The sequence below is a fragment of the Mustelus asterias genome, chromosome 7 (genome assembly GCF_964213995.1).
Source record: "Mustelus asterias chromosome 7, sMusAst1.hap1.1, whole genome shotgun sequence".
In the NCBI taxonomy this organism is placed as follows: Eukaryota; Metazoa; Chordata; class Chondrichthyes; order Carcharhiniformes; family Triakidae; genus Mustelus; species Mustelus asterias.
The window spans coordinates 114160107-114173925 of record NC_135807.1 but is presented as its reverse complement, the minus strand read 5'-3'; the positions used below and the strand labels follow the sequence as shown (position 1 = coordinate 114173925).

The window sequence follows — 13819 nt, the reverse complement described above, 5'->3', positions numbered from 1 at the left end:
CTCAGCAATCTCCTCCCTTGCCTCCCACAGTAGCCTGGGGTACATCTCATCCGGTCCCGGCGACTTATCTAAGTTGATGCTTTTCAAAAGCTCCAACTCATCCTCTTCCTTAATATCTACATGTTCAAGCTTTTCAGTCCACTGCAAGTCTGCACTACAACCACCAAGATCCTTTTCCATAGTGTATACTGAAGTAAAGTATTCATTAAGTACCTCTGCTATTACTTCCGGTTCCATGCAAACTTTCCCACCGTCACACTTGATAGGTCCTATTCTTTCACGTCTTATCCACTTGCTCTTCACATACTTGTAGAATGCCTTGGGGTTTTCCTTAATCCTGCCCGCTAAGGCCTTCTCATGACCCCTTCTGGCTCTCCTAAGTCCCTTCTCAAGATCCTTCCTATTAGTCGTATACTCGTCAAGATCTCTAACATTACCTAGCTCCCTGAAGCTTTTGTAAGCTTTTCTTTTCTTCTTGACTAGATTCATTACAGCCTTTGTACACCACAGTTCCTGTGACCTTCCATAACTTCCCTGTCTCATTGGAACGTTGCTATGCAGAACTCCAGACAAATATTCCCTGAAAATTTGCCACATTTCTTCTGTACATTTCCGAGAAAACCTCTTTCCAAACTAAGCCTCCAATTTCCTGCCTGATAGCCTCAATTTGATAAAATGCAGAAAATAAAAAGTTACAGTACTGAAAACAGTACATCATTTCTAAATGTTGTATGAACCAGAGTAATGCACTCTCATTAACTTTATGTTCTTACCAAATCTAAAAATGACTGGATATTACAAAGAAAAAACCTTATATAACCTTGAGTTTCAAATTTCCAGACTGACAGATAAGCAAGTGACTGCTCAATTAGGAACTGAAGAATTATAATATTAAAACATAAACTCTTAATTAGTCTCAAGTGTTAAGTCAATACACAGTCGGATTAAGCACTGTGCTGTTTCTCTTTATTGCAGGTGACTTGGAGCAGGTTTCTGGTCAGGGAGGGGAGGAGGGAAAGGTACTCCTAATCTGTAGTAATGAATCATTGTTAGTGACCGAGAGACCAAAGTAAACAATTTCAGCAGGGCTTGTGGTAGTTTCCTCCCCGTCTAGCCCAAAGGGCGGCACGGTAGCACAGTGGTTAGCACTGCTGCTTCACAGCTCCAGGGTCCCGGGTTCGATTCCCGGCTCGGGTCACTGTCTGTGTGGAGTTTGCACATTCTCCTCGTGTCTGCGTGGGTTTCCTCCGGGTGCTCCGGTTTCCTCCCACAGTCCAAAGATGTGTGGGTTAGGTTGATTGGCCAGGTTAAAAAAAAAAAATTGCCCCTTAAAGTCCTAAGATGCGTAGGTTAGAGGGATTAGCGGGTGAATATGTGGGGGTAGGGCCTGGGTGGGATTGTGGTCGGTGCAGACTCGATGGGCCAAATGGCCTCCTTCTGCACTGTAGGGTTTCTATGATATCACAGTTGCCAGAGAACATTTGGGGGTCACAGTATCAAACATTGCCACCATCAACAATAGCATGATGCAACAAGGTTAAAAGCAGCAGCAATTTCTTTTTCTTACTCAACGATTATTTTGGGAGCCTTAGCAACCTAACTCCCAGGATAGGTAACAACAATACAGTAGGAATGGATCTGTAGCACCATTATCTTCTGGAAGCAGTTTGCTCTCAACTACACCTGGTGCTATGCAAGACAAGCACAGTTTACAGTAGGTTTCCATGGGGTCTGTGCCCAGGAGGTCCAAGTAAATAGGAGGGCTGGTTGAAACTCAACATAATGTAGAACAACTGAATAGATAGCTGGATCAGTTTCATTTAAATATATGATAGTATGACACAGTCAGCTTTATCATGAATGTCTTGTGTAAAGATTCTACAGATCTCTCCATTTTTTAATACATATTAATGGATGACGCTGGCTGTCCCACAATGGAGGATTTCTAAATGTTCTTGTTGCCCTGGGCCACAAGACTTAAAATAAATTGGAGTGCAGAGATCACAAATTTACTTGCACAAAATTTACTTTGATGCATCTATTTCAGTGCCCACTAGAAGTCACGGAACAATTACAATGCTACTTAGAATCAAAATGGGAGCAACAGGATCAAAACCCCATTTTTCCTGTTTCATAGTTTCAAGTTTCACTGTTTGAGTGCAGGAAAGAAGTAAATCACTCTTACATCTGATTCATCATCTGTACTCATTTAACAATCAAGTACAGGTAAACATCACAAGCAGTAAACGTGGTTACATTCTATCATATGTTCTCTAGTAAGCTCACCCATTTGTTGCAGGAGTTTTACTTGGGCGGAACAACGGTGTGACTCCATATACACAAAGTACTTTCAGGCTAGAAAGAGGTGGCCAAACTGCACTGTTCCAACACAAAGTGGCAGATGTGTCACTGAAGTAGGCTTTGCTCTGTTCCTTAACATGTTCTTTCCCATTTCTTTCTTGAAGAACAACCATCCAAGTAATTCCCAGAGCTCTGTATACATAAAATGTTTTGAAGGAAGTAACTTATCATGGAGGTTGACTTAATTACAATGCTTAGAATCAGACAAACCCGAAAAGTTTGATTAAGTTTAAGGTCAATCTTCTTCAATGCACTGTTACAGAATACTGCATGTATTAACTTATATATTTTGGCACCGCTAATTCATCATCTGTCCTTTAAATTATGGCTAATGGTTGCAACAGCCTATGATTATTTTAGGTCAGATCACAGAAAATAAATTTTAATTCATTCTTTATTCACTTATGAGCGTTTCTGGCTATGCTAACATTTATTGCTGACCCTAACTACCCTAACTGTTTTCTTGCTTGCTCCAATCCACCTAACCAGCATGTTTTTCGGAATGTAGGAGGAAACCGGAGCACCTGGAGGAAACCCACGCAGATACGGGGAGAACGTGCAGACTCCTGCACAGACAGTGATCTGGGCTGAGAATTGAACCCGGGTCCCTGGCACTGTGAGGCAGCAGTGCTAACCACTGTCCCACAGAGTGATGTTAGACCGTCTTTCTAAACTGGTAATGTAATGACTAAGTGCTGCAAGAGGTTTAGAGTCTGTACATTTAGTCCAGAATCATTGCTCCAGCTCCAAATCACATTTTGAAAAGAAAAGTGGAAATGAAAAGACAGCAGCTGGTTTGGAATCTGGTATTAACGTTTAAATGTCCCAGCTCAGCAAAATCTGGCCACACAGAGCAGCAAATCGCAATAACAAATCACTGATGTGTTCAGTTAAGATTAGAATAACATAGTGCATTGCACCTGTTCAAAGCCTGGGTTGGAGGGGGTATTTTTACATCCCACTGAGTTGTAATAAGCTAATAATGATCAGGCATGATTACGTTTGGTCCAAGAGATGATGATGCATGGTGATTCTCAGAACATTCTCCCCGATGAGAGAATGACATAACATTTGTACTTCAACTGTCCTCTTCAACCCATGCTGTTCATCCACAAAACTTCATTCCCTTTAAACAGGCTTTTCAAGGGAAATTAGGGATGGAGAATAAGTGCTCGATCAAGAAGAAACTGCTTTAATTATTAACACAGTTATTAATGTTTGCGTATTTGTCACCAGAGGAAAATTGGCTGCCTTCATGAACCCTATTTTGTGGATCAGAAATAAAGCCATCTTCTCAACACCCAGGAAAGCAGAGCAAAAAGGTGGAATATTGCAGATGTTGAAATACAAACAAAAATGCTGGAATTATTCAGCAGGCTAGGCAGCATCTATGGCATGAGTATTTCCAGAATTTTCTGTTTAGATTTACAAATGTAAAGACATAGCCCTCAATTCTTCTAGAGCTATCAGAAAGTTATAGGTGCCTGGACACAGAAGTTGGTTTTTGATTAGCTGGGCCAGATGCACAGTGTGTGAAGGCCATCAACAAGTCAGAAAGAGGGATTGTAAAGTAGCAAAGTCCTCAGCTATAAAGGTTTAATTACTGGATCAATAATCGCAGCTGATCTCCCAGAGTAAGAAAACTAACGAGATGCTTTAGTAAAAAGTTGGAATTAAGGCTGTGCTATGCATTACTGTTGGCTCATGAATGAGAATGTGTTGAAGGCAACAGTAAATAAATGTCAGGCTGCTTAATTGTCTACAAACCAAAACTGGAACAATACCATTTTGCATCTGCAAGCAAACATTTTTGATCTGTCCAAATTTCAAACAAGTTCTATATATTGGTTATTCTATCCATACTATCCAGTAGATACAAAAGTTCAAATGCTGCAGTCAGTTATCTTTTAAGTGAGGATAGCTCCAATGTGAAATTAAGCAGTATAAAAACGTTGGCAAGCTGATACAAATTCTTTGGCCCACAGTTTGTGAGGAGGACACAAGGGAGGTAGAAACAAATGGATGAAGAACATGGGAAAACCACGGATGCAGATGTTTGAAATTAACAGCAGGACCAAAATCATTTTTGTCTTCTGTTTTCTGCCAAGCAGTTGGCCAGCTCATCACATTGAGGATCATTTAAGGACAGTCTCTGGCAACTAGGCAAGGAGGAATGTGTGATGTGGAGGATGAAAGGCCACGATGTAACTGGGGTTGAGGGAACAGTATTCCTGATCTCAAGGGCAGTTAGTGATTGGCAATAACCAGCAACACCCACATCCCATGAGTGAATAATAAAAAACCTTGGTAACCCTAGTATTGTCTCCTGTAAAAATGTCACCAAGCACTTGTGCAGCATGCTGGGACACACTACTTGTATTTGCGTTTAGTACTTTTGTAATGTAGGCAAAGTAGCAGTCGGTTGGAGCACAGTAAGGTGCCACAAACAGCTGTTCTTTTTAGTAATGCTAGCTGAAAGATAAATATTTCTCAGGACACCAAGAGTACACTCCTGATACTTTGCTTTGTGAAATTCAAATAACTTCATACAAGTTCCAATTTATGTATACATTATGCAGCTAGCCATGGGGACAGGACAGAGAGAATTGGCTAAAAAGGGTGAAAAGAAAAAAAAAACACATCTAAAATTACACGACAACAGAAACAAACCCCAGCTGGATTCCGGTAACAGAAAATGGAGTGAACTAATACATCACAACATGTTTCTTGTTTGGAGAGTTTCTACAGTAAGGATGGCATTAGTGAATTCAAATTCTATTCCAAATACAGACAAACAACACCGTGTCTGGGGGCCCATGTATTGGGAAATATTTCTTTAATGATTGTGATACTTAGATCAATATAGCGCCAAATTGCATCACATTTGTGCCACAATAGCCTTATGTTCAAAATAATCTGCAAATCTCCACATTTTCAACATCAAATAATTTTGAATTGTTATTACAATTCTCCCTATTGCATCTACTGCTAATTCTCCTCATACAAGATTGTACTGCAAGTTCATTCTTACTTCACAGCTTCTTTGAGTTTTGATGGCAAACCTGTGTAACGGTTAATGGGTTTCAACAACTGTCCGATTCCTCTTGTGCCCAGGCCTGCACATTTGTGGATGTATTCTCTTTTCCAAAATCCTGCTGGGCTGTCCTGTATTGAAATTTTACTCAGCTTCTCAGTAGCTATGTCTACAGCCTTGGGCTTCCAGGCCTTCCTTTTACATGAGAAATACCTGCAGTAGATCCGGTGCCAAATTAAACTAGGAAAAATACAGAAAATGTTACATAATTTTTAAAATTGCATTATAACAGTTTAAAGGCAGATTTTTGTACGGCAACATCATAAATTTTTATTTGATTACGCTGTTATTTGGAACTAACAATGGCAAGCAAAATGTAATGGCCTCAGAATTACACTGGGGGAGTCAGGTGATGTAAGCGCAGGAGCGGCTGCGATTTCATGAGCTCTGGTGCTACTCATCTTTTAATCAGTTTTTTTTATCCTGAGGCACAACCCATAATTATCCGATCCCAATGTGTTTAATCTGTGCTATGATCCTGGAAGATCCTGACTAAATTTTGGTAAATGGGAGCGGAGTTAAATCAAGAAACTCCTGGTCAGATCAAGGCGATCAGAGACAGCCAGAGTAGCTTCCAGAGTGGAAGTTTCGCTGGGGATCAGGCCTATGGTGATGCTGTTGGTGTTGAGGTTATGGCTATGAGTGAAGGTGTGGATGACAGTCTCAGGGAAATGGGGCCAGAGGAGTATCCCTATGCCCGGTCTCCTGAGGGGTGTTGGGGATGAATTCCCAGCAGAATCTTAGAATTGGCTGCTATGCTTTCACCATCTCAATTGGAGGGGCTAGACGTCTCGAGTTCGATGAAGCACATTATATCCAGTCTTCGAGGCTTGGGGTTGGTTAAAAACCCTGACCACTGGTCTTACGTTGTCTTGTCCTCTGTGCTCGTTGAAAAGGGATGGAGGTGGCTAGGTGTGTTGGGCCCTTGCCACCTGCTGGGCCTAGACTTTTCTTCGCTCAGGATGACGACATGAAGGTGCAGAGGCTTCGGTGAAACTTGGATGAATCCTGGATGTTGCTTAATGATCCCGTCATAGCTTTGGCCTTTTGAAGCACCATGGATGGTTACATTATCCTGAACTTTGTTCCTTGAAATTATAATACTGATTTTGTGATTCTGTCTTTTATCCTTGATGTGGAAATGCCGGTGTTGGACTGGGGTGGGCACAATAAGAAGTCTCACAACGCCAGGTTAAAAGTCCAACAGGTTCATTTGGAATCACGAGCTTTCGGAGTGCTGCTCCTTCATCAGGTGTGTCTTTTATCCTGACAAGGGTGTATGACATATGATCACAGAGGCGTTGTCACCTGTAATCCTGTGAAAATCAGGATTGTGTCTTTTTAATGGTATTTACCCACCGGCATGCTCTGACGGTGGAATGAGGGAGGACATAGTTTAATTGTTTGTGGGTCTCCTTTCCATGGGGGAAGTGTACAGAGTTAGTTGTATGACATGAAGGCTGTGCAATATTTAACTGGTTTGTTTTTCTTTTATGTGCTGCAATCCTTGCATTTACTTGAGTGTACAACTTTTAGTATCCTTCGCTTTATTTTTTAGATGGATAGTGCCACAGTAGGGTGGCAGGTAGGTGGTTTGGTGCAGAGATAGTTGGTACGGTCTTACAAGTTCTTGTTGTGGGTGAGAATAATCCTCCGTTAGAACTATTGGGGTCATGTTTTTCTTTTTTGGGGGATTAAGGAATCCTTGCTTGTTTCCTGAGAAAGTACAGACACATCACGTATCCTGGAAAAGATTGAGCCTTTTTTTTGTTGTTGGTGTCTCTGGCATTGTTTGGGTGGGGGAATTACGTTCTGGTACATGTTTGGCATAGCTGACAATTCCTCGGGTATCCAGCCTTGTTAGTTTGATCTTCTGTTTTGATTTAGCTGCACAGATAGTGGCAATGGTTGTTTGATTGCTTGGCTCATTAAATGGATGGTGGACATATCTGGTTGTTAGGGTTTTGCTGATGAGGGGAAATGGCTTGAATCCCATTGATAGAAGGGCCTAAAATGGTGCTTTTGGGGTACCGAGAGAAATTAGTAATTTGCTTTTCGATATATAGGAGTGATGAGTATTCTTGGCTTGTTGGCCCTTATTTTAAGGTGTCGTTGAGCAGGTTAGGGCAGTCGTGGCTGTGTTTATCCAGGTCAGGTGGAGGGTATGTTGGACAGGAATGTAGGTTGCCCTCCTCCAAAGATGTTCTCTTTTGGACTGCTCCCCTTCCCGATACTTGGTTCCTCTGGGGATGTAGTGTACTGTTGGTTGAGGGGCAAATCTGGGGTTTAGGTTCAGCATTGTTGGAGTCTTTCTTCGGTAGGAAATTAGGCTGGTTGGTGTAGTAGGTTACCTCCTTCATGTGGTTTTATATGGAGACTTCCAGTCTGTACATGTTCGAGGTTTGGGCTCTCCTGACAGCAGTTGCCTGTTCTTTGTGAGGTTATGCTGTTTTGTTCCTGGCATCCTTCCTGAAAAGGTGTATACGGAGAAACTACATCTGACGTCTATTGGATGATCCTCACATTCCTCTCTCTCTGGGGTTTCCTTTCTTTATCCGGGTAGGTGAGGTGTTGATATAGGCTCTAATTTGTTATAGTTAACCCGAGAGGGTTTCCTTTTTCTTGTCAGGAGGATGGTCGTATCTCTCCCCAAGATAACCTGTTGATGCGTGTCTTGACAATTCTTCTTCTCCTTGTTAGTAGATTTCCTTGGTGGAAAATGATTTAAATTTTCCAGAGTTGGGGAGCCTGATTAGTGCTTTTGATATGACTGGAGAGGAGGGAGGTTTGTAATTTTGCAAGCCTAGACGAGGTTTACAAATCATTGGCTCACTGGTTCCTGTACATGAGAACATATGTTGCCACACCACATCCTGTCCCAATGGTGGTATCCTGACGTTCCATTTTTTCTGGGTTATCCTTTCATTGCTTGAATGTCCTGGGATCCTGATTTAGGCCCCAGTTGATTGTATATTACCCCACAAGGGATCTTGTATATTGGGTAGTCCTATCTTTATTATCCTGTGGAGGAGGATGTGCATCATGGGCCCACGTGCTCTTGATTGTATCTTGTCATCCTGAAATCCCCCACTCTTCTTTGTATGCTTTCTTTATGCATACGAGAGGAGACAATGACTACAACAATTGCAATGATTGATTATTGGAATCATTTGTATGAGTATTCGCTGGGCTTTTCTCCGTTTACGTAGAATAATGGTTACTCTGTACTCAACTAGTTTTTGGGGATTTGTTGCATTTTGTGGCAAATGCAAAACTTCCAATAAATACCTTCTTTTTAAAAAAATACACCACATTCTCTGCCCCTGTATCCAGTTGTTCCTCCACCCGCTAACCTTGCGTGATATGAAGACAGTACACTTGATCTTGACTACCAATTTACAATATCAGAAGTGATCAATATGCAAGCATGGCTCTTGATTTCTCCTTGAGCAACTTAACAATGATAACTCTGCTAATCAAAATAAATGGTTACTTGAAGCAAATTCCAGAACTTCAGTACTTCACAGCCTGGTTAAAATGTGCCATGTGTGATTTGGGATTTAAGTTACAGGATGATTGCCTCGCATGCAAAGATTGCTTTAATGAGTTTAAACAGTATCACGGCAGCAAATGTGTTCACTTACTTGTCATTAGACACCTGGTAGAAGGACTTGCTGACACAGCCGGCACACAACAAGGATGGTATGTCTAAATAGGAAAAGATTTGATGTAGAACCTCCCATGGTAAGCTAGAAATAATTTTCAGATGGTTATGTTGTAGTATGAAATATAAGATTCATCAGCATCCAACACATTCTCATTTTGGTGACTTGAAAATATATTCGATCATTTTACTCAATTACTTTAATAGTAAAGAGTTACACATCATTAAGAGAGATTTAGGAAATGGACAAAAATGACAGATGCGGCACAGTAGCATGGTGGTTAGCACTGCTGTTTCACAGCTCCAGGAACCAGGTTCGATTCCCGGCTTGGGTCACTGTGTGGAGTTTGCACATTCTCCTCGTGTCTGTGTGGGTTTCCTCCCACAGTCCAAAGATGTGCGGGTTAGGTTAATTGGCCATGCTAAAAAAAAAATGCCCTTAGTGTCCTGAGATGCGTAGGTTAGAGGGATTCGTGGGTAAATCTGTAGGGATAGGGGGGTAGGGCCTGGGTGGGATTGTGGTCGGTGCAGACTCGATGGGCCAAATGGCCTCTTTCTGTACTGTAGGGTTTCTATGATGATTCTATGAATTAATTACTTAGCAAATTGGAGACAGCCTTTAAAGCATTTTATGGTTTTCTTTAAACAAAAGATATTCAATGTAATTCACATCTGTAAGACGCTCCATTTGGCAAGGTTCTGGCAACACGGGCTCTGACATTCATAAGATACTGGCTAAAATTTTGCATCAACTCCCACTTTCTGATTTAACTCAGATATTTCATGATAACTTTATTGCCCAAATCTATCGCAGTCATGAATGTATCTGAAGGTTCACAACCCTCTCAAATGACAACATTTCTCCTCATCCCTAAAAAGGGATCAGGCAGAAAAATGGAGTTGAGGTTAACAAAAAAAAAATCAGAATGATCTGACTAAATAACAAGAGCAGGCATGAAGGACCACATGGCTTACTTCTGCTCCTATTTCCTATGTTCTTAAATGTCTGACCCCATATCCTTGGTTTAAGACTCTTCATGATGTGGAGGTGCCGGCATTGGACTGGGGTAAACAGAGTAAGAAGTTTAACAACACCAGGTTAAAGTCCAACAGGTTTATTTGGTCGCAAACGCCACAAGCTTTCGGAGCCTTAAGCTCCTTCTTCAGGTGAGTGGGAATTCTGTTCACAAACAGGAGCATATAAAGACCCAAACTCAATTTACAGAATAATGGTTGGAATGTGAATACTTACAGCTAATCAAGTCTTAAAGGTACAAACAATGTGAGTGGAGAGAGCATTAAGCACAGGTTAAAGAGATGTGTATTGTCTCCAGACAGGACAGCCAGTGAGACTCTGCAAGTCCAGGCAAGCTGTGGGGATTACAGATAGTGTGACATGAACCCATGTCAGCTGTGGCGCGTCTGAACTGTCGATCGATGAGTCAAGTGCCATATCCTTTTCTTATGAAGGCATCATTCAGCGTCTGGAGGTGTCTATTGCAATCCTCCTCATCCGAGCAGATCCTGTGTATACGGAGGGCTTGTCCGTAGGGGATGGCTTCTTTAACATGTTTAGGGTGGAAGCTGGAGAAGTGGAGCATCGTGAGGTTATCTGTGGGCTTGCGGTATAGTGAGGTGACCGTCCTTAATGGAGATGCGCGTGTCCAAGAATGCAACCGATTCTGGAGAGTAGTCCATGGCGAGTCTGATGGTGGGATGGAATTTATTGATGTCATCATATAGTTGTTTGAGTGATTGTTCACCATGAGTCCAAAGGAAGAAAATGTCATCGATGTATCTAGTGTATGGCATCGGTTGAAGGTCCTGTGCGGTGAAGAAGTCTTGTTCGAACCTGTGCATGAAGATGTTGGCATATTGAGGTGCAAAGTTGGTCCCCATGGCTGTTCCGTGTGTCTGGATGGAGAACTAGTTGTTGAAGGTGAAAACATTGTGGTCCAGGATGAAGCGGATGAGTTGTAGAATTGCATCTGGAAACTGGCAGTTGTTGGCGCTGAGTACTGAGGCCGTTGCAGCAATGCCATCATCGTGGGGGATGCTGGCGTAGAGTGCCGAGACATCCATTGTGACAAGGAGTGCTCCTGGTTCAACTGCTCCATGTGTGCTGAGTTTCTGTAGGAAGTCCGTAGTGTCGCGACAAAAGCTGGGGGTTCTTTGTACAATGGGTTTCAGGATGCCCTCGACATAGCTGGAGAGGTTCCCGCACAGGGTCCCATTGCCTGATACGATGGGACGGCCGGGTGTGTTTGCCTTGTGTATCTTCGGGAGGCAGTAGAGATCTCCAACACGGGGAGTACGTGGGATGAGAGCACGGAGGGTGCTCTGAAGGTCCGGCTCAAAAGTCTTGATCAGAGTGTTGAGTTGACAGGGCACTTGACTCATCGATCGAAAGTTCCGACGCGCCACAGTGAAAAACCGCACCGACCTCCTCAGAAGACAAACACGGGACACGGTGGACAGAGTACCCTTCGTCGTCCAGTACTTCCCCGGAGCAGAGAAGCTACGGCATCTCCTCCGGAGCCTTCAACATGTCATTGATGAAGACTAACATCTCGCCAAGGCCATCCCCACACCCCAACTTCTTGTCTTCAAACAACCGCACAACCTCAAACAGACCATTGTCCGCAGAAAACTACCCAGCCTTCAGGAGAACAGTGACCACGACACCACACAACCCTGCCACAGCAACTTCTGCATGACGTGCTGGTTCATCGACACAGATGCCATCATCTCACATGAGAACACCATCTACCAGGTACATGGTACATACTCTTGCAACTCGGCCAACGGTGTCTACGTGATATGCTGCAGGAAAGGATGTCCGGAGGCATGGTACATTGAGGAAACCATGCAGACGCTGCGACAATGGATGAGTGAACACCGCTCGACAATCACCAGGCAAGACTGTTCTCTTCCTGTTGGGGAGCACTTCAGCGGTCACGGGCATTCGGCCTCTGATATTCGGGTAAGCGTTCTCCAAGGCGGCCTTCACGACACACGACGGCGCAGAATCACTGAGCATAAACTGATAGCCAAGTTCCGCGCACATGAGGACAGCCTCAACCGGGATATTGGGTTCATGTCACACTATCTGTAATCCCCACAGCTTGCCTGGACTTGCAGAGTCTCACTGGCTGTCCTGTCTGGAGACAATACCCATCTCTTTAACCTGTGCTTAATGCTCTCTCCACTCACATTGTTTGTACCTTTAAGACTTGATTAGCTGCAAGTATTCACATTCCAACCATTATTCTGTAAATTGAGTTTGTGTCTTTATATGCCCTGTTTGTGAACAGAATTCACACTCACCTGAAGAAGGAGCTTAAGGCTCCGAAAGCTTGTGGCTTTTGCTACCAAATAAACCTGTTGGACTTTAACCTGGTGTTGTTAAACTTCTTACTGTTAAGACTCTTCAGCCAGGGAAAAAAAACCTCTCAGCATCTATCTTATGAAACAACCCAAGACCTTTATACATTTCAATGAGATCACCACTCATTCTTGTAAACTGCAGAGAATAACAGCCCAGCCTACTCAACAGTCCTTAAAGTATAGCCATTTCAATTCAAGAATCCATCATAATTTTTGCAGCCCCTATAAAGGCAAGTATATTCTTCCTTAGTTAAGGAGATGAAATTGCTGCACATTCCAGGTGTGGTCACGGGCCTGGTGGAGTTTTTTGAAGAAGTGACCAAAATGGTTGACGAGGGAAGGGCCGTGGATGTCGTCTATATGGACTTTAGTAAAGCATTTGACAAAGTCCCTCATGGTAGGCTGGTGAAAAAGGTTGGATCTCATGGGATAAAGGGGGAGGTGGCTAGATGGGTGGAGAACTGGCTTGGTCACAGAAGACAGAGGGTGGTAGTGGAAGGGTCTTTTTCCGGCTGGAAGCCTGTGACTAGTGGTGTTCCGCAGGGCTCTGTATTGGGACCTCTGCTGTCCCGGGTTCGATTCCCGGCTCAGGTCACTGTCTGTGTGGAGTTTGCACATTCTCCTCGTGTCTGCGTGGGTTTCCTCCGGGTGCTCCGGTTTCCTCCCACAGTCCAAAGATGTGCGGGTTAGGTTGATTGGCCAGGTTAAAAATTGCCCCTTAGAGTCCTGGGATGCGTAGGTTAGAGGGATTAGTGGGTAAATTAGCGGGTAAAAAAAAAAAGGGATTAGCGGGTAGGGCCTGGGTGGGATTGTGGTCGGTGCAGACTCAATGGGCCGAATGGCCTCCTTCTGCACTGTAGGATTTCTATGATTTCTATGATTTCCCCTTCATCATTTTATAAACCTCTATTAAGTCCCCCCTCAGCCTCCTCCGCTCCAGAGAGAACAGCCCTAGCTCCCTCAACCTTTCCTCATAAGATCTACCCTCCAAACCAGGCAGCATCCTGGTAAATCTCCTCTGCACTCTTTCCAGCGCTTTCACATCCTTCTTATAGTGGGGTGACCAGAACTGCACACAATATTCCAAATGTGGTCTCACCAAGGTCCTGTACAGTTGCAGCATAACCCCACAGCTCTTAAACTCCAACCCCCTGTTAATAAAAGCTAACACACTATAGGCCTTCTTCACAGCTCTATCCACTTGAGTGGCAACCTTTAGAGATCTGTGGATATGGACCCCAAGATCTCTCTGTTCCTCCACAGTCTTCAGAACCCTACCTTTGACCCTGTAATCCACATTTAAATTAGTCCTA

The 13819-nt window shown here is 43.3% G+C and overlaps 1 protein-coding gene across 3 annotated transcripts in view; it reads right to left on the bottom strand.

Moving 5' to 3' along the window:
- Nucleotides 1-13819, bottom strand: part of fbxo15 (F-box protein 15) — a 50720-nt gene that overhangs the window by 24435 nt on the left and 12466 nt on the right. For all 3 annotated transcript variants that reach the window (XM_078217142.1, XM_078217143.1, XM_078217141.1), the window contains exons 2-4: nucleotides 9100-9204; nucleotides 5393-5635; nucleotides 2287-2493 (exon numbers count right to left, since the gene is read on the bottom strand). In XM_078217142.1, the coding sequence (XP_078073268.1) occupies nucleotides 2287-2493; nucleotides 5393-5635; nucleotides 9100-9204 (555 nt within the window). The remainder of the gene's footprint in view (nucleotides 1-2286; nucleotides 2494-5392; nucleotides 5636-9099; nucleotides 9205-13819) is intronic.